The 20632-nt window shown below is 36.2% G+C and overlaps 4 protein-coding genes and 1 long non-coding RNA gene across 5 annotated transcripts; 4 read left to right on the top strand and 1 right to left on the bottom strand.

Moving 5' to 3' along the window:
- Positions 1-1469: 1469 nt before the first annotated feature.
- On the top strand, positions 1470-10512 carry LOC115956118 (serine/threonine-protein phosphatase 7 long form homolog). Its single transcript, XM_031074593.1, has 7 exons — positions 1470-1495; positions 4679-4790; positions 7531-8294; positions 8665-8755; positions 8868-9260; positions 9770-10422; positions 10485-10512. Exons 2-7 carry the CDS (start codon positions 4680-4682, stop codon positions 10510-10512), a joined length of 2040 nt encoding a protein of 679 aa, XP_030930453.1. The 5' UTR covers positions 1470-1495; position 4679.
- LOC115956120 (IQ domain-containing protein IQM5-like) lies at positions 2100-3371 on the bottom strand. The gene is made up of 4 exons (XM_031074594.1): positions 3363-3371; positions 2935-3023; positions 2736-2823; positions 2100-2348 (listed from the first exon to the last, which is right to left on the bottom strand). The coding sequence occupies exons 1-4, from the start codon at positions 3369-3371 to the stop codon at positions 2100-2102; spliced, it is 435 nt and encodes a 144-aa protein (XP_030930454.1).
- Positions 10513-10516: 4 nt separating the features above from the next.
- LOC115955395 lies at positions 10517-10999 on the top strand. The gene is made up of 3 exons (XR_004084131.1): positions 10517-10584; positions 10697-10781; positions 10909-10999. It is a non-coding gene; the product is annotated as an uncharacterized LOC115955395 (long non-coding RNA).
- A 1019-nt stretch (positions 11000-12018) lies between these two features.
- LOC115955392 (E3 ubiquitin-protein ligase SHPRH-like) lies at positions 12019-17515 on the top strand. The gene is made up of 6 exons (XM_031073505.1): positions 12019-12419; positions 12968-13472; positions 14081-14281; positions 14776-15031; positions 16148-16314; positions 17412-17515. The coding sequence occupies exons 2-5, from the start codon at positions 12973-12975 to the stop codon at positions 16262-16264; spliced, it is 1074 nt and encodes a 357-aa protein (XP_030929365.1). The 5' UTR covers positions 12019-12419; positions 12968-12972; the 3' UTR covers positions 16265-16314; positions 17412-17515.
- A 2-nt stretch (positions 17516-17517) lies between these two features.
- LOC115956117 (DNA topoisomerase 2-like) lies at positions 17518-20574 on the top strand. Its single transcript, XM_031074592.1, has 9 exons — positions 17518-17628; positions 17716-17908; positions 17955-18022; positions 18121-18213; positions 18297-18353; positions 18444-18539; positions 19143-19172; positions 19863-20294; positions 20386-20574. The coding sequence occupies exons 1-9, from the start codon at positions 17518-17520 to the stop codon at positions 20419-20421; spliced, it is 1116 nt and encodes a 371-aa protein (XP_030930452.1). The 3' UTR covers positions 20422-20574.
- Positions 20575-20632: the final 58 nt, after the last annotated feature.

Here is a 20632-nt window from a genome sequence, read left to right as displayed (position 1 = left end):
AGAGTTACAACTTACACATATTTTAAGCCGTAAATTTCTAAAATATGTAATAGTTTCTCATTATATTTCTAAGATTCAAATTCCTCCATTATTTGTGGATTCTAGTTGGTTCAACTGGTAAAGTCTCTAATGGTTGAATAAGAGATTTGAGATTCAATTTCCACCTACACCAAAAACTGATTGGTGTCTGATGATAAAGAGTTACCATCAGGAGCGAACGTTATAGATTGAAACTCTCTTAAAAAAAAAAAATTCCACTATTCAAGAAAAAAAAATAATAAAAACCTACCACCTTAGACGTTTTTATTATTATCATGATTATAAATATCCTAATCTATCCCCCTCCCCTAGGCACCGGAGGTGCCATTAGACTAAAGATGTCTTGGCTACCATCTACCTTTAGACATGAGTCATTAAAAAACATTATATATAAATTGTGATGAACCCATATGTGAGATAGTAGACTGTTTTAATAATATTGTAAAATTGTTATGAAATATTGTTGTAAACTTGATATTGATGACATGGTGATCACATCCAGTGAGGTTATTGAAAAGGATAATGGGATCCCTCAATTTGATCACATTATTTTTATTCTAAAAAGGGGGAAAAAAAAGAATCTATATATTCCTAGTGCATTTAGAATGCAACCTATCAGTGGGTTATGGTTAATTGATAAAGATTCTTATTGTCAAATCTATTATCAAATCTTGTTTAAAAAATATATATATTGGTGTACTCGGTGGATGTAAAGAGTAGTTATCATAGAAAACGATATCGATTTCAAATTGTATAGTATTTAGCCGAACGAAATTGGAAAATAGGCCTAATTTCCCAACTATCTAGTTAATAGGTCCGGTTTTGAAAGTAATTGGGTTAGTAACATCTCGAGTTTATGATAGTCGATTTTGGGCTTTGTAAATCGACTTTCACAGAGTCGGTTTTGGCTGTCCGTGACATCTGATGTGGCGTTATTGCCAGGTGGCAGCCATCTGAAAATCGACCATCAAAGAGTCGATTTCCATGTTGGTGTCACGTGCCATTACATGGACTGACGTGGAGCACGACCTGGAAACCGAGTGTGTGAAGGTCGATTTCTAATAGGATATTTTTGAATTTAACGCTCTCTCTTTCAGTCACCCACCCACTCACTCTCCCTCATCAGTCAAACGCCTCTACAGACGGACACTCTCGCTCACCCTCACTCACCCTCTCCTTCTCTTACTCTCTCAGCGTCACCGTCGCCGATGCCGGCCCCAACCCAGTCACCCTCTCTTTCAGTCACCCACCCACCCACTCACTCTCCCTCATCAGTCAAACGCCTCACTCACGCTCTCAGCAAACCGACCGACACTCTCACTCACTCACCCTCTCCTCCTCTCACTCTCTCAACGTCACCGTCGCCGACGCCGACCCCAACCCACTCACCCTCTCAGCCTCACCGACCCAGTCTCAGTCACTCTCTCGCTCACCTACGCGGTATCTGAAACAAAAGGTGCAGTCTCAGTCACTCTCTTGTTTGTTTGTTTGTTTGTTTTTTTTTTTTTTTTTTTTTTTTTTTTTTTTTTTTTTGTATAAGAAGCATTCTTCTTCATTCCCAGATTGTTGCTTCAATTCCTTCCCATTTTTCAAGTATGCCATTTCTCAGTTACTTACTTTTTTAGATTCGAATTTTATGTTCGAATTAAGACAAATTTCGGGGATGAATTTTAGATAACATCAGTATTTTTTATTTTTTTTGTTTGAGTATATTATTGTGATGAAGGAGGACAAAAAAATGGCATGACATGTGGTGTGGCTTTGAAGGGGATGAATTTGGGTATTTGATTGCAGATAACACAGATGCTTCAGATTCATCTTTGGTAGGTTTTAGAAAGACCATAAGAAATGTAGAATGTACTGCTGTGCAGATAAACACTTAGAAATGAAATAAGACAAATTAATAAGCAAAGCACTTAAAAATCCAAATTTCTGTTTGACAGACCAATATATAAGATGCTGGTGTGTTCGTGTGTGTGCGTGTGTGAGAGAGAGAGAGAGATGCATTTGGCTTAGAAATTGAACTGCAACATGATGAAAAATCAATAATTGTGTCTATGCTATGTTATAGATAGTACGTCAAGAACCCCATCATGGGCAACTAATCTCCCTGCTGCTGATGTAGCACCTCCCGATAGAAAACTTGAGTGCTGAAAAACACCTTTCTTCTTCTGACCCACATACAAAGCCCTTGATGTGCTGAGCACAAAAATCCACTTAGAACCCTCAACTGTGTTAATAAGCATCCCTGTTTGCCTGTATAAAAGCTTTCCACTCTCTACAATTACTTCATATGCTTCCCTCTCTTTCTGTAATACCAAACGACAGAGAATGTAAAGTTATAACAGTGAAATAGTGAAATATATGCACTTATCCACATTCATAAGAAGCCACTTAGTTATCTATCTAGGCACTTATCTAGGTTGCAAAGATGCTTATGGGAGTGTGTGCATGTAAATTCAACACAACAAATTTGATGAAGAAACAAGATTGGAGGGGGTCCATTTCACAGTTAAGATATTATTTTTTGGATCTAATGTATAAAGAGCCATGTTACTTAAAATTTTAAATGATGTTGCAGTGGATACACTTAAATTTGTAATATTTAATCTAAACCATGAAATGAACACATTTAAAATGGAGAGGAGGTGTATTATTGGAATGCAGTAACAGATGGTATGATTAGTAATACTTACTGGTCCAAGATACGCGATGCATTGATGTTGTAGAACAGTCCTTAGGCACCTTTCAAGATTTAGGTCTTTACCATCACCAACATCCAACCTTCAGTTTCAGAGGAGGAGAAAAATAAAGTTAGAAATCAGTGATAAAGAAGGATAAGGCTAAATCAAAAGCAATTATACCAAGAAAGAAAAAGTTAATTTTCATGAGTACCAGTAGAAGAAAGATTGGGTGCTCTTGCTATCAGACCAGACATCATAGTAGAAGTGTAAATTGTGTCCATAACGATGGCGTGGATCAATCTGAAAAAAAACAAAGATTAACAAAGCCCATTAGTCCAGTGATTCTACTTCCTTACCTATTAATGGGGGACTAACAACATGGAACCTATTAATATCCAAAAATATAAATCCATAGAAGATATGTACTTAGCTAGACCACTATTCAAAAGCCCAAAACTTGAGCTCAATTTGAAATTTCATCCAAAAAAAAAGTCACCAATTCCTATATAGGAAGCATACATTGGTGACTATGAGAAGTGACTAGGAATACATGTCCCCTAAATTCCTAATATCTAATACAGCAGTCGTTTTTGAAACCATCACTTGACCAAAATTAGATTGTTTTGAGGAAAATATTACTTTCTCCATTTTTAGATGGAAACGTAAATTATTTTGAAAACGTAAATTAAGTCATAAGAACAAAGTTTATTTCCTTGTATCAGATTCTTTTTTTGGTTGAGGGAGCCTTCCCATCAAAACGCAAATAAATAGTGCAGCCTTAAAAAACCTATCTTATTCCTGCATCAATACCCTTACAGAGCTTTCCCATCAATACCCTTGGCCTTGTCATTAAGTCTTTTCTGCCTCCCACCACATATATTTTTTATATGTGGTATCTGTCTTGTACAATGTCATTATTAAAATCCCATTTGAAAAAGTTTGATTCCCCCCCTTTGGTCTTTTCAGCATGTGCTAATAGTTTCACACAGAACTAATTGCATAGATTATTGTAGATATAGTTTAGTTAGATCACTTCCGGTTGAAACAACCTGTTCCTATATCTAACAACATGGCAACATGCACATGGGATTCTTTCCCCTAGGAAATGAAACAAAGATACATATTTTCAATTGTCAATTTATTATAATACTTTCTTTGCAATAATATCGTCTTTTAGAAATGCCGCCTTCTTTTTTATTTCTTAATTTCTTTTTGTTTCCCTTTATTCCATGTTGTGCCCTACCACTTTTTAGTGAATGAATTATAAATGTCCATGACAAGCCTTGGCAGAACGGCATCTTAGTTACTGCCTAGCTTTTTAGTTAAACTTTCAAACATAAAAGCATAAACATGCAGGTAGTTACAGTTGCAAATTTCCAAGGAGGTGGTGCATTCAATGTTATTCCTTATTCTTTCAAACGTAAATATTGCTTTAGCATTTTGAATATTGAATTCTTTTAGATAACTAAACTAAATTATTTTGCATATTGAATTCTTTTTTAAAATTATTTCTCGTATTTTGCATATTGTAATAAATAAAAAATCTAATGCCATATAATTGTCAATAATCAGTTATTCAAATTATTGAACACTCTCTCTCTCTCTCTCTCTCTCTCTCTCTCTCTCTCTCTCTCTCTCTCTCATATGCACTCTGCAAACCATGCAATACATACACAACAACAAGTTGCTTAATTAAAGCTTTGGGACAGAGATTGTTCCTTTGTGCTCTATTTTTGACCTATTAGATGGATGCAACTTGAAAGTAATAATTATTTGTATTTTGTGGTTTTGTTAGAGGTTTGTTCAAATAACCTATATAAAAGAAAAAGTTAGATGTAACATCAAATGCATACCTTGTTTCATTATGTATTATTATTGACAATATTTTTTAGGTTGTTTTTGTTTTGTTTTCAATAATGTCTAGTATGTGGTAATTGCTTATCATTTTTGTGCAGTATGGCTGCTGCAAATGCTGGACAGATTAACCATGCGCAGCCTGGCCCCATTGACAGGTCAGTGTTGACGTTGCAGCCCAACCATCGATCAGAAGCCATTTGGAATGGGCAGGTAAAACACACCACTAAAGATTTCACTTTTTTTTGTGTGTGGTGAATTTCGTTTTTTGAACCTGGACTTTAGTTTGGTTTTAATTAAATGAATTTAAAATTTAAAAATATTTGTTTTAGTCGAAAATAGGTTATTTGTATTTTAACTAGAAGGTTGCCCGCGCGTTGCGCGGATAATGCTATAAGCTTTTATGTAAAATGGTTTTTGAAATTTTTGTACATATATTATAGCATAAATGGTGGATATTTTCATTGCTAAAATCACCTACAATTATAGTAGAAACTTCGGAGAATGTAGGCATATTTTGTTGCAAACCATCAATTGATTGTAAACCAATTAATTGCAAGCATACATTATGCATATCAAGCTCCTTCAACCTATCCCTTGTCATACGAAATGTCTAACTAAGGCATTGATCTTATGAAGCATCTTCAATAATATTTTAACTATAGCAGTGCTAAGGTTGCATTCATGTCTAGGCGAAGCAACAAACACACTTTGATATTGTCAAGGCTCTTGCGGACAGTTGTACATGATACTTGACCAATAAATAAATAAATAAAGCAAGTAGTTTCAATGATGGTTGAGGTAGACATGATTCAACATATTTAACAATTTTTTAACAAAGGTGTACCCGTATAATATATTTAACAATTTTTTATTTATATAGATTCTAGGCTAACCTTCAAATAATGGAGACACCACATAATTAATCTTCTGCCCACTTAGTTCTTAATTTGTACCTTTACTATTCTATTGTTTCTTTTTTTGTGCTTATTTTTAACAATTGAGTTTCTACCATTTAGTAGGACATAGAATGTGTGTAGATTATGGTGATTATTTTAAAACTTTGCAACCAAATAATACTTAACCCCTCAATAGGTAAAAGAAAATTGTTCACCTAAAAATAATAACAACTTTCTTACCCGTAGCTAATTTAATTTGTTTCACTCATGTCAATTATATAGGCTGCTACATCATACAACCAAATAAAAATTATAAATTTTCTGTCAAGCATTTTATCAAACACTTTGGATTCAAAATAAAATATATAATTACTCTTGGGCTCTTTACACTTCAAATCCCACAAAAGTTTTCCCTCCATTGGCGCTTTGAATGTGACCCAATCCATACAGATACATGAGTTTGTGCTCCGATTACATGTGGCATAGAGGAGCTTGATTTATTGATTAAGCTTCTTCCTCATTGATCTTTCTACCTGCCCAACAAAACCAGATTATTTACTCAACCTGTCTTTGCCTTAGGGTCTAAATAGTACCCAATTCAACTAATTGTCTTAATCACATCCTCATGTAACATATTTAAATCATTCACCAAAACCCAAATCATAAATTACAAAAACGGTGTGGCTCAGTAAAAATCTCAACCAGTTAACAGTTCAAATGAAAAGAAACAAACCACCATCTAGTTTGATTATCAAAAACCCATTACCAAACAACAACAAAGAATGAACAAATTGACTATTAGTATTTTGTACCTCTTAGATACTGAAGAAGGGTTTGATAAATTAGGGGCTGGTGGCTTTTTCTCCTTGGGTTTAATGACTTTAGTTCCCCGGCCAAAATAGGTAAAGTTGAAGCATAAATCTCCCTGAGCCTGTCTTCCCTCAAACATTGCAAACCACTAAGAAAGGAGCTTTTGTCCATGAACTCATAGAGGAATCGTTGATCTATCAATATATAATCTTCAAAAGAAACAGGTACATAGTGTGCATTTAATTGAAAGGGGAAGTGAAGGAGTTTTTGTTTTTGTTTTTGTTTTTGCTAGAAGAAGTGAAGAGTTAAGAGACTCAGAAAGAAATGAAGAGTTAAGAAAGAGAATGAATGAAATTTAAAAAATTTAAGATGGGTTTGATCTCAACAGAAATTACTTGGAAGTATAATATTATTATAAAGGTGTAATAGTGCAAAGCTTGGTCAGGTGCTTATCCATAGTGTGCATTTAAATTTGAACGGTGAAATAAAGTTTTTTTTTTTTTTTTTTGGTTGTCCGGAATCAGTGAAGAGTCTTTGTTTTTGTAATGGAAAGAAGTGAAGAGTTAGAAGAGAGGAAGAACTGAATTGATTTTTGATGAAGCAATAAGTGCTAAACATAAAAGCTTCAGTGTTTTAATTTTTAAGGTTGGAAAAAATCATTTCATAATAAAGAGGATTGCAAAGAACTCATATAGAACGCCACATGGTAGAACCTCATGCACTCTCGCATGAGGTCTCTGCTTTTATATATATATTGATTAGGGGGATCCTTGTAATATCTATCTCTTTTTTTTTTTTTTTTGTGGGTTTATAAATCATATTTTTAGGAAGGCTAGTGTTTTTGCCCATAAAATGGAGCCAAATGAGAGATTTAACACTATCTCTTCCTCACTAAATTTTCGTTTTAAATCACAAGATAGAGAAGGGATTAATTCCCTCCCCCTGTGATTTGTTTCTAAGTCTTTTCTTTCTATGAATATTACATGTTTATTTAGAAAAAACGAATGTTTAACATTGATGCCAATAAGAGATTTTATGACCTAAATATTTTTAAAGTGTAATTTTCTTAGTTAGCATCAAGTCATTAACTAGCTTTTAGAAATTAATAATAAGTTGTATGTTTATAAGTTGTATGTTAATCCACCCCACATGTTAATCCATGGTGGGTGTTATAAATACTATAAACAACTTCTATTGCACTCAACTTGCTGTCATATGTTAATCCATGGTTATGTTTTGTGCAGGATCCAGGGTCCCTTAAATGTCGTGCCCGTAGTGAAGAGTTCTCGAATCGAGAGCCAATGGTGGACGATCGAGTCATTGACATCATTAAGGCACTTGGTTTGGAGGGACTTCTCAGGACTCCGGGTAGAGAGATTGATCATGGCCTGATAACGGCCTTAGTGGAGCGATGGCGGCCCGAGACTCACACATTCCACATGCCGCATGGTGAGGTCACCATCACACTTCAGGATGTGGAGGTTCTTCTTGGACTTCCTGTTGATGGTGACGCTGTAACAGGGAGCACACAAAAAGAATGGGAGAATGTGTGTGATGAGTACCTTGGCTTTCGACCTACCAATGAAGACCATCTGGAATGTGCTGGCCAAAGGATTCTCATCAAACGGCTTTTGGAGCAAGTTGCCCATCCACTGCCGCCTAATGTTGAAGACGATGAAGTGCATAGGTACGCACGATGCTACATCTTAGCGCTATTGGGGGACACAATCTTCATGGACAAATCCGGTGATAGGGTGCATCTAATGTGGGTGCAGCAGTTGGAAGACCTTCGCAACCCACGAAGGTATAGTTGGGGAAGTGCTTGCCTTGCATGGTTGTACCGACAGTTATGCAGGGCAAGCGATAAGAAAGCTAGTCAGATTGGTGGGTGTTTATTGTTGGTCCAGTATTGGGCGTGGGCCAGATTCCCCTATTTGTGCCCGGCAGTTGAGCGTGGCCCACCAGTGGGTGCTTATGGTCCTCCAGTGCGTGGTCCACTGTCCCTTAAGTAAGTCTGTACCTTAGTAACTTCATTTACAATATGTGATCATTACCTAAGCTTACAATCATGTAACTTAAAATATAAATTTTTTATTTTTATTTAAAAGGGTTGTACGAATCATTTATGTCAACATTTAAAAATGTTAAACAGAGTTTCAATATATATGATTATGTTAATATACTCTAATTTTGTCATTGTCATATGGCTTGTATGTGCTTTGTTTTTATAAGGACTTTTTTCATTCTAGTGATATTATTAATTGAGGAAATTTCTATAAGATTCTATTAGTAGTTATATCTGATTACATTATAGTTTTAATCATAATATTATCTTACTTGGGAAGTTGTAGATATTGATTCCCTGTTCTTGATTGTAGGTGGGTGTGGGTCCCAAACAAGAAAAATAGGCTCGCCCAGGTCTTCAGGGACAGGTATCGGGAGCAAATAGCTTTAATGTTGCCAAACCAGGTATGAAAATGCTTTGTTCAACATGTTCAAGAACAAGATATATATTTGCTGAACTTTTAAATAGAAAGATAGTTGCCTAATGTGTTGCATATTTGTTTTTGGGCTGTTGTAGGTGGTGTGGCAGCCATATGAAGATGAATACGAGAACCTTCCGCCGTGGTGCGTTGCAGGGAGGGCAGTGTGGACGGCAATCGTGCCGCTTGTATGTTTCCATCTAGTAGAGAAACATATACCGGATCGTGTCGTTTGGCAATTTGGGATGATCCAAGAAATTCCCCGCCATGTTAATACGGACCCGGTGCTTCATGCAATTGATTTGAGGGGGAAGATGGGTGTTGATTGGATGCGGAGACATGCTATGCATCTCACGGACTGGGGTCATCGCCTTCAACGGCGTTGTCAAGCAGTGCTTGGTGATATGCCTCTACAGCACGAGTACTTCGATTGGTTCACAAGGATAACTCGAAGGTTTATCAATATCCCTGGTGCTAGATTCATTCTAATGGTAACTTCTCCATGTGTTCTACATCTTACCGTACTTGTTACTTAGTTTACCACTGTTTAGAGAACTCTTCTTATGTGGTCCAATGTTTGCTTACCATCAAACCTCCCTTTTAAATTGTTGTCTGCTTAAGATTGCTTATAGACAATCGAAGTTGATTTACCTTATAGAGAACTTTGGGAATATACAAATCTAATTTGGGATGCTCTAAGGTCATATCTCGTATTTCAGCCTTTAGAGTTATGGTATACATTCATCTTTCCATTTTTATTATTTTTAATTTTTTTCCTCATTTGGCATTGGCAATTTGCATTTTTCAAAAGACGATATCCGCCAACTACATCTTTAATACAAAAGTTAATTTCAATTTAGTCCAATGTAACACTTGGTGTCCCTATAATTTCCAATTATTAGTTGCCGTATCAATTTGGAACCAACCTTTATTATACTATTGATTGGCTTTCTTCATTTTGATATTGCATTATTAATATACTTGGTTTTTCCATGTGCAGATTGAAGGATATGTCCGTATGATGCGCCGTCACCCAGTGGGCACGGAGGAGCACAATGACATTATTAATGTGCTGGAGGCAGTGCATGAGATTGGCCGTGTACGATCTCGAGAACCTGAGGCCCCGAACGAGGAGGCAGCTACTCCTGCGGCAGCGCCTACTCAGAGGCCAAGCACTACTGAGAGCCCAAGCACGAGCACAGCTCCTGCCGGACGTTGCTCTCGTCCACCTGTTGCTACCCCTCAGGTTGTCCCTACCCTCGATCCCTCTCCATCCACCGCACATCCATCCCTTAGCCCCACCATCCCTTCACCCACCCCACATCCATCCGTTAGCCCCACCATCCCTTCACCCACCTCACATCCATCCCCTACCCCTACCATCCCTTTAGGCACTCCACATGAGTCCCCTAGTCCCACCATCCCTCCACCCACCCCACATGAGTCCCCTAGTCCCACCATCCCTCCACCCACCCCACATGCCTGTCCTGGGTCTGACATGCGTCCACCCACCCCACGGTCATTTCCTGAGCTATCACCTATTCCATCATTTGACCTGGGTCTTGATCAAACCCCTCCTGACTTGCAACAGGACCCACCTTCCCACAGTACATCCATTGGCCCACCCCATGTTCAGCCTGAGCAGCCTGTTGGGTTAGCTGCAGCGGCAGAAGGTCGGCCAAAACGCATATCTAAGGCACCTCCTTGTGGGACAGGGGGGCACAAACATGGACACAACGCTAGGCCGGAGGCATCTGACGAAGGACATGCAAGACCTCCTCCTTATTATACGAGAAAGCGTAAGGTTCAAAAAAGGTAACTCAAATGATACCTTATTCCTTTAACTAGACATTTCAAGCTGGTGTTGAAAAGTTCATGAAATTATTTTTGTGGCCAAAATGATTTTAATGTACATTATTTGAACTAGGTGAAAGGTACAGTTGGGACATTAGCTGGAGGTAGATATTCATGTGTTTGTGAATGATACAATTCTTGTTGCTGTTATCTTCGAGGTACATATTCATGTGTTTGTGGTTATCTATGGTTCTCTTGTTATTAATGAAAAGAAGTTTAATTCCCGCTTCCGTGTGCATGCATTAACAAGAACTAACTATCTTGCTTTATGTTCTGTTTCAGCAGTAGCTACAAACTTGTTGCATCAATGATTCTTTGTTGACAATATTCTTCTTGTTTCCTCAGCTCTTATATTTATTTATAGTTTCTCCATTTCGTAAGGCAAGTGACTATGTTTTGAGGTTTTTTGGTTATTGGCAGTGTATAGAGATTTTCAACTCGTGATGCTAATGGTTAGTGAACTTTGTGCAGGTATTGAAGAAGTTGCTCAAGGATGATGCCATATCCAAAGCAAGGATTAATACTGAGGTTGGTTACTTCATACAATTAAATTTGTAAATGGTTCGTGGGTGTGTTGTTTTCCATGGCATGACTTATTTCTAATAGGTTTCTAATCTTTTTTTACTGAAAAGTATTTTCGTCAAAATGGGCTTCAAGCTTCAGGTCGTGGGTTCACATCATAACCCACGACCTGAGGCATAAATCAATAATTGGGTTCTCAAAGTTACTCACAAGTTCATCTTTTGGAGGTTCATATGGAGGCATGTTTTCAAGTTCTGCTTCAGCAGCAGCAAGATAAAGTTAGCTTTAATTATTCTATGTTTCCGAGATTCTTCTTGCTTCCTCAGGTCTTCCATTTCTTTATATTTTTTCCTAAGGGGTATTAGAAAGAAATATAAAGAAGTGGAACACGTGAGGTTGCAAGAAGAATCTCGGTAACAAAGAATCATTAAAGCTAACTTTTTCTTGCTGCTTGTAAAGCAGAACTTGAAAACGTGCCTCCATATGAACCTCCGAAAGATGAACTGGTGAGTAACTTTGAGAACCCAATTATTGCACCTGATCGGAGTAAGCTGCCAAAACGGCATGGTGCAACTTCTGCGGCTCAGGTAATTAATCGTTATTGCTTGAATTTGTACTTCATGCAGAAGTTGGGCTTATGCTCTGCTTTTTGGTCATTAGCCTTTTCTTGTTAGCCTATCATTAAATTGTAGAAATTCTGGAAGTATGCATAGGATTGCATTATTTATTTATGATTGACAAAGAATATTTAAACTATATCATTCCACCTTTTTGTTATCTTTCCTTGTATGCTTCATGATTAAATAACCATTATGTTTTGCAAAAAAATACATCAAATTTGCAGTTAGGGTGTCTAGTTGTCTATTCAACCCATTTTCTTGCTAATCATCTTTTTTGGAGTGTTAGGTCGTACCATGCTAAAATAATTGTTGCAGATAATTTTATAATCTATATCATTCACCTGCAGACTTAATTTACTATAGTGGGCTTGTTATGATTGGTTATTTAATTGTCATATCCTTGCACATCATTATCATTATTTATTCTTGAGTTGGTATTATAATTCTGTATCCCTATATATGCATTCTGATATCTTTGTATGCTTCTGGACAGAAAAACCATTTGTCTGGCTTCCACAAACCTTATTTGAAGCTATCTTTTGACACGGTTCAACAATTAATTGATGTGAAGAGTGACCTATTGCATGTCGTTCAAAGAAACCAGGAAAAATTTGATGCTGCAGAAGCATATGAGTCCATTATAGCAGGGAAAAGGTAAGGCTCTATTCTTCATTCTGGTTCCATGTCGTTCCATTTGATGTGGACTTGTTTATGTTCTATGCATAATTTGTAATCAAGTGTTTCACATTATGTCACTACTTGTTCTTCTCTAATTAGTTTTCAATTTGATTTGGGCCTAAATGTCCTCCCAAATGTTTAGAGTGGCATGTTGGTGCCTTAATTTGTGATAGAAACCTTGAAAAGTAGCTTGGACATGTAGGCCTGCCTGAGTGAGAACTAGTTATGATATTGACTTGTCCTAACTCACCTGTGCTTATTCCAAAATTTGTAAAATTGTCTTGGCCTCCGGAAATGAAAGTAAGGGGAGGAATACACTTAAGAATGATTCTTTTTGCTTTTCTTTTTTCCTGTCCTCATTCTATTGGATAATTCAATTGATGGCAAAAAGCTATAATAAATCTTCTGAAAATTGTGGCTATGATTATGCAAATTTCAAATTGTAAGGGTAGTAAGGGTGTGCAAATATGATGTGGCTCTGATTGATTTGACCATGATGATTATGACTCTTATGACTTCCACAGATGAGATGGGTTTGGGAAAAACAGTTGAATTGCTTGCTTGCATCTTTGCTCATCGGAAGTCAGCATCTGAATGTGGCATATTTGCTAATACTGAAGTGCAGTTTCCTGGGCATCAGAAAATTAATCTTAAGAGATTGAAAAGGGAGCTTGTTGAGTGTATATGTGGAGCTATTAGTGAGAGTCGAAAGTATAAAGGATTATGGGTGCAGTGCCACATATGTGATTCTTGGCAACACGCAGATTGTGTTGGATATTCACCTAAAAGAAAACGTCTAAAATCAAGTGAAATTTCCAACGGACAACGATATGAAAATGGGTCAATGGGTGAGTTCGAAAAGCACACAAGGAAACAAAATAATGCCGACATAGTTGTGAGAGATGGGGAACATATTTGCCCATTGTGCTTGGAACTGATACAAGCAACTGAATCTCCTGTTGCTACTGGTGCCACGCTTATAGTCTGCCCAGCTCCAATATTGCCCCAATGGCATGCTGAAATTATACGGTATAATTTTCTGCTTAAACTGTCCTCAAAACCTCAATATCTCTTAAGAGTACATTTGAGTTAATTTTTAGATTAGATTGGTTGTTGATTTGTAATAATGAACTAGTTCTTGATCTCTATATTGCAATCAATCATTAATGTCATAGAAGATCTACTGGGATTTTGGCTCTTCTTAGCCTTTGACATTATTATCACTATAGCTTTAACCAGTGTTCCAGTCATCCAAGAATCGTGTTTTTGCTAAGATCCATGAAGAAGGCATTATAGGAAAAAATTTAGCCACACATAACCATTGTGTTTATGGGTGAAAAATTACTCAGAAGTGTAATGACAAACATTTATATTTCTTGTGCACACTTGCAAACACATAGGATCCAAATTTCATCCTTGCTGTTACTATATGTGCTTTAAATTAACTAACTACTTCCACTTCTTTTGGGATGAAAAATTCATATTTTTTTAGATAGTCCATATCAATGAAATTAAAAAAAAACTCAATTTGGACCCATGTCCAGGCTGGTTTGTTGAATTTGTTACTGTATTCTTTTTCTTCTGATGCATCAAACTGCTGTACCAACTGACTTGTTATTTGTTATATATTATCCTAGTCATACACATCCAGGTTCCTTAAAAACTTGTATCTATGAAGGCGTGAAAATCACTCCTCTTTCAAATACATCTGTAGCAGATATCAGTGAGCTTGTTGGTGCAGACATTGTGTTAACCACATATGATGTGCTTAAGGAAGATCTATCACATGACTCTGATAGGCATGAAGGTGATCGGCGCTTAATGAGATTCCAGAAGAGGTCTGTAATTTAGCTTTTGTTTGTAATGACCATTTTTCCTTGCCTGGACTTTGTTTCATGGATTGTATTGCAAATTACATCCCATAGCCTAACTGATTGTTAAAATTAACAATCATGTGCAAGTGATTGTTAATTTTAATAGTCAATCAAGTTATGTGGTGCAATTTGCAAAATTTATTATGATTGGTGTGATGATTGCAAGTTTTCATAGTTTCGGATGCAAAGTACAAAATTCAATAGTGATTTGATGGATGCTTGTAATTTGTGTTTTTGATTGTTTTGGTCCCTAGCTGTGTACTTCCTATACACTTGGGTGACTCCTTTTTATGGTCTGAATAAAATTTACATTACTTATAAAAACAAAAATAAAAAAGGTACAAAATTTGTTACTTTTGTTTTTCCTTCTATACCATTCCATAGACACAGTAATGTTTTGATTTCAGACACAGATCTCTGAGTAGAATGTTTCAAGATGAGTGGTCATTTTGTTGCAGGTATCCCGTTGTTCCAACTCCTCTGACCAGAATATTCTGGTGGAGGATTTGTTTGGATGAGGCTCAAATGGTGGAGTGCAATGCTGCTGCTGCCACGGAAATGGCTCTTCGGTTACATGCTAAGCATCGTTGGTGCATTACAGGGACTCCTATACAACGCAAACTGGACGACTTATTTGGACTTCTACGATTTCTTAAAGCAAGTCCTTTTGATGTTTCTAGGTGGTGGATGGAAGTTATACGAGATCCTTATGAGGTATATCTATATTTTTTATTGTTCAATGATCAAGTATATGCAAGGTGAATTTTAAACTTGGACAGGGACAGCTTTTCATATGATCAGAAATAAGTTAGTCCTTTATGCTGCAAATTCTTTATGAGATGATATAATGACTTGTTTTTTTCTTCTCTATTACCCTCCTGAAGTACTTTCAGTGGCTAAATACTGGTACCACCCTAGCAGTTGAGGTTGAAATAGTGGACACTTGACACTGTTGTTTGCCATGTCAATACTTATATTAAATAATGGCTACTGCCTGTCCTTGCCCAGGGTTTTGGAAGACATTTAACAGAAATCAATACAGTTAAATGACTTGTCAATATTTCATCCATTTTGATACCTATGCCCTATTCAAAGTTTGAATTATAATTTGATATACTTGTAGTTATTTGTTGGGTTGTGCCTTGAAATAAAGGTCATTGTATTCTTTATAAGGTATGCAGTTATATATATGCTAAATCCGTATAAGGATACATAATAAGAGAAGTTTTAATTGTCAACAATCACTAAATGTATCAATCAAATTTTAAAGACGTTCCTTTTTTCAGGGATGAAAAAGGAAAAAGAATGGTAGACTTTGATCTTTCTCCTGGAAGAAGACAGAGTTTAGAGAGGTGTTTATTTTGATAACCATGAAAAAATGTGGACTGAAAATGAAAGACCCTTTTTCTTATGTTGACATGATGAAAGCTACCATTAGGTTCCTTAACAGTTGAATTGATAGAATTTGTCATGACTTATGGGCAATTATATTGGTGTATTTATATAATAATGCCATTAGATACATGTAGAGAGCATTGAGTAGCATACTGTGTAAGGGCACTTCAAGATATGGTAAACAAGATTTTACTATTTCTTTATTTATCATCATACCTCCTGGTAGTTTGAATTTTATAGATCATATTTTATATGTCAATGGTTATTTCTTATAGTTTATTTAAAGTCAACCCCAAGGGGTAGTACGATCAGCTAGGGACCATGCCTCATGAAGCAAAGGTCACTAGTTCGAATTTCTTCTCCCCCCTGGGGCCATAACTTACTCATCAAAAAAAAAAAAAATCTTAAATCATGTTTGTTTTTTTTTTTTTGAAGGTTTCTAACGCACTTAGAGACAGAAAAGATCAACATACAGTTTGGTGGTTGGAAGTACTTCATCAGGCCGAGCAAAACAAGGACTTCTCAAGCGAGTTGCTCAGAAAGATTGAATAAGCCATCTCGGGAAAACTAAATAATTCAAGGTCATCAAGAATTGCATCCCGGTTAGTTATGGTTTTAAACCTCTATATTACATCCCTTTTGCCATGAATAATGTGACTATTCCTCTCAGTTTCCTGAACTGTTTTTCAGTAATTGCCTCCAACTGTATTTAGACATGATTTTCCACCTCATGAATTTTCCTGTGATACTCTCTAGGCATCAGCATAATTATTGTGAAGAAACTCCACTAGTTAATATTTGGTATTTAATTTCTGAAATGTGTTTAGCGAAAAACAGGCCACGCTTAAAATGGGGTCAAGTTCCTATATTTCAAATTGACTCTGTTGTGGTTCTTATTTATGTTAAAGTTATATTTCTGGAATAGTCTTTTGATAAACCCACAAAAACAGGTCGTCTTGTTACTAGAGATATTTAGAGATAAAAGAGGGAGCCATAGAGATCAAAACACCACAAGGGGCAAGTCCTCTGGGCTAGGGCAGAGTAAAAGAACTTTCTTTGCGGAAAAATTCTCAAATCTCAGTAAATCTAATCACAATTCTTAAGAACACTTTTATAACTTAGAAGCCCTAATTAAAATTAAATCCTAGCCCTTGAAAATAATAAAATATCAGCCATACAAAATAACCTAAATATCAACCCACAGTACCTGCACTGCAATAATATGAACAGTAATCCGCGACTCCCCCCCCCCCTCTCTATTTTTCTCTCTAATTTTCTGCTTCTGCATCAATCTCTCCATCTTACAAGGACTACAAAATGTCCGTATGCAAGTACTTTGTGCTAAGAATTTTAAGCCACAAGGTTATTGTAAGGTGACATAAGTTTGGAATTTATTAAAATTAAAGACATTATTGTGTGCATTGTGTGAAAGTTTCTTGATTTAAACCTAACAGCAGTTGCATCAGAACCAGTGATTATACATCCCATGCTGTAAACATTGGTGTCATTCCTTAAGTTTCTGACTTTTCAAATAAGAGAAGAGTGCAGAAATTATAGAGTTCCATGCCAATTAGGAATATGTTACTTTAGAAACCAAAGATGCCTTTTGCCTATAGTTTTCAATGGAAAATAAGTAGATATGACACATATCAAATATTAAATTGCAATTAGATAGTAATTTTTATTGTTTCTATCCCAGATTTTAAAGCATAAGTTCTCTAAAGTATCATATCCAGACTGGTTTGGATCTACTGGAAGCATCTAGGAAAGTGTTACTTGATCGACTTCTGGAAATTGATCATACTATGGAGAAACCAAAAGAGGAGGATATTGAACGAGTGAGATACTGCCGAAATTGCATTGTCAATGGGGATGGTCCTTTATGTGTTTCATGTGAACTAGATGGATTATTCCAGGTTGCTAATCAGTCCATTAACCTTGATGTTGTGCTATACAATTAATTCCTATGATGGTTTTTCATATCTCTTGACTTCTTTCCCCAGGATTATGAAGCAAGGCTCTTTCGTCTTAACAAAGAACATGGAGGGATGATTACATCTGCTGAAGAGGCCATAGATTTGCAGAAGAGGAACTCTGCACTCAATCGTTTCTATTGGAATTTTTCACAGCCAGACAAAGACAAGACTTCACATGTCGCCAATTATGGAAAATTAATGAAAAGAGATGTTGGAGAAAGTGTTGTGAAGTTGACATTAAGTGGTTTCCTTTTTCCTATGTCCAGAGTTTGAAGATGACCCTGATGTTTATGGGCTTAAGCCAATTAAGTATGTAGGAATTGAGGTTTCGCAGGTAGGACATAAGTCTCAATCTACTATGCTAGATAGACTGATTATTATGTTGCTCTTGTTATCAATAAACTATATGATTAATGGGGTCAAATAATGCAGGTAAAGGGTGGGTCAGTTTACGACAATGTTTTGATCTGTGATGACCCAGATTATGCAACACAAGTTGTGGAAGAAGTATTTGCAAAGAGGGAGGTGTGGCCCTTCTCCTTAAACTTCATTGTTAGATTCTAGATCAATAGCAGTTCCTTATTTGCATATCTTTTCTGTAACTTCAGATTGAAAAAGAGGCCTTAGAGGAAGCAGAGAAAGTGAGAAAAGCACGAGAGGAAGAGGTTCTTAACGATACTTACTGCTGATTGCAATTTCTTTAGTCTTAGTTGAATTTCATTCCAAGTGATTTTAAATCTTCAAACATCATGCAGGAAGCTCAAAGAGCAAGAGAAGAAGGTGAAAGGAGGAGAAGAGAGCGGGGTTATGATCGACGGTACAGGGATAGATATAAGGACAGATACAGAAGGGTTTGTACAATTGGCATCAGTCCTTTTAAATTTTTCATGATTTCATCTGTTTCTTTTGGTTGTTTGATGATCACCCTTCTGATAAAAGTGATAAAGCCTATCATAGGCTTGGGCCAGCCAATCCTTTAATTTTTGAGGAAATTTTGGTCTTCTGTGATTAATTAATTGATTGTGTTGCATTTTCTGTGTATTTAATGGCTGTTCCCCATCAAAGGCTTCTTTACAGACGTGACAAAAGACATTTTTCATATCAAGATTTTATTTTTGTGAAGATGTCATAATAATACAATGAATTTCCTCTGTGGTTGTGTCCAACCAAGATTTTCATTGGAAGCTTTTGGCCTTTTTTCTAAATAATGTTGAATGTACTGCCAATCAGTTGATGGAAACACTTCTTTATTTTAATGGAATTTTATAATAGGAAACTGATGCAGATTGATGATTGTTTTATTTACAAGTTGACCACATTCCATATAGGGAGAGTTTTAGAGAGCTTCCCCCCCCTACCTGGCTCTCTAAAACTCTCCCTATTTTTTGGACTCAAAAGACTTGTATGATTGTTTCAAAGTTTGTCCTAAGTTCAAGGTTTAATTTGTTATGCAGGACCGTCGTGATTACATGGATGATTACCATGTAAGCTTCATTCTTTTCTCTACTTATTTTTATTGCCAAATAGAGGTGGTATTCGTCATGACAAGCATATGTTTTTCTTCTACTGCTGAGAGTTCCCAGTAATTTGTTCAACATCCCCAAGTATTGTGAATTATTTTTATTTACAAGTTGACCACATTCCACATAGGTCTATTTTTATTTATTTTTTTCCTCCATGAATATTAATCTCTAGGAAATCCTGAATGTAGTAAGTAAATTCTCTTTTTGGAAGCATCTTATAGCAGACTTACAGTCAAACATATTGGAATCTATTTTGTTTATTATTATTATTTTTTGTATTTTTTTTCCAGAAGAATCTAATCGCTGAAAAACTTTGTTGCTTTAAGAAATTGCAAGCTTGTTAAGCTGCTTCATAGAATTTATATCTTGAGAGGAAATTTGAAAGAATGTTGGTGTGGAGCAATTGGCATTGGCAATGTATTAGTGATGAGTGATTTGGAACACACCTTTCTTGTTAAAAAAAAAAAAAAATTGTTTTTTCATTAGTTGGGATGAAGAATGAGTATGTGAAAACAAATTTATTACAATGGGTCTATTTTGCCTTTGATGTCATGGCCTGTTGTGTGAACACAAATAGAACACTGATACTCAATAATTTCAGCCATTTCTTAGGGAAACAATTATTAATTGCAGTTTTTGTATTTTGTGCAGAAATTTCTACTGAACAAACGTGAAATGGAGTTGTTTAAGTTAGAAAACAAGGTTAGGTTTATCCTTGCAGTTGTGAAGGGAGAGATCATTGTAAGTAATAGGAAGAGAGCTGATCTGTTTGTTGAGCTGCAAACAAAAGGTTTCACTCCTTTTCCAAAGAAAACTAAAGCTGTTGAGCCAGAAGTTGCTGGTGCAACTGATGATACAGAAGAAACAGAAGTGAAATCTCCTGCTGACAGCAGTAGTAATGGGGTACAGATAAGTGATTATGAGTATCTACTGGCCATGGCAATTGGAAGCTTGACCATTGAGAAGGTTCAGGAGTTATGCGCTGAAAGGGATAAGGTCAATAAGGAGGTTGATGATTTGAGAAAGGAAACTCCAAAGTCCTTTTGGAGGACAGATCTTGATGCTTTGGAGGGGCAACTCGATGTATGACTGAAAAATTAACAATTCCTTGTGATGATTTGTTTATTTTTCTGTCTTTCTATTTGTTGACTGTTTTTAGTTTTATGTCATTTAGGAGCTACAGAGAAGTGATGTGAGTCAGAGGAGTTAAGAAAGAAAATGAGAGGCAAAGCAAGGGGTGAAGCTGCTATGAAGTCTGCTAGACAAGCACCCAAGAACCCACGGAAGAACAATAATAAGAAGGCAAATAATGCAGAATCTGTTGCAGAAGCTGTCTCGTCATCTGTGGCTGCAATGGAAATTGGTAAGTGTCAAAAAATATTATGTTTATTATATGGGAATTACTTTTTGTTTGATTTTTG

This window comes from Quercus lobata, chromosome 8 (assembly GCF_001633185.2).
Source record: "Quercus lobata isolate SW786 chromosome 8, ValleyOak3.0 Primary Assembly, whole genome shotgun sequence".
Lineage (NCBI taxonomy): Eukaryota > Viridiplantae > Streptophyta > Magnoliopsida > Fagales > Fagaceae > Quercus > Quercus lobata.
Note: the sequence above shows the minus strand (reverse complement) of the source record. Positions and strands in the feature narration are given on the sequence as shown.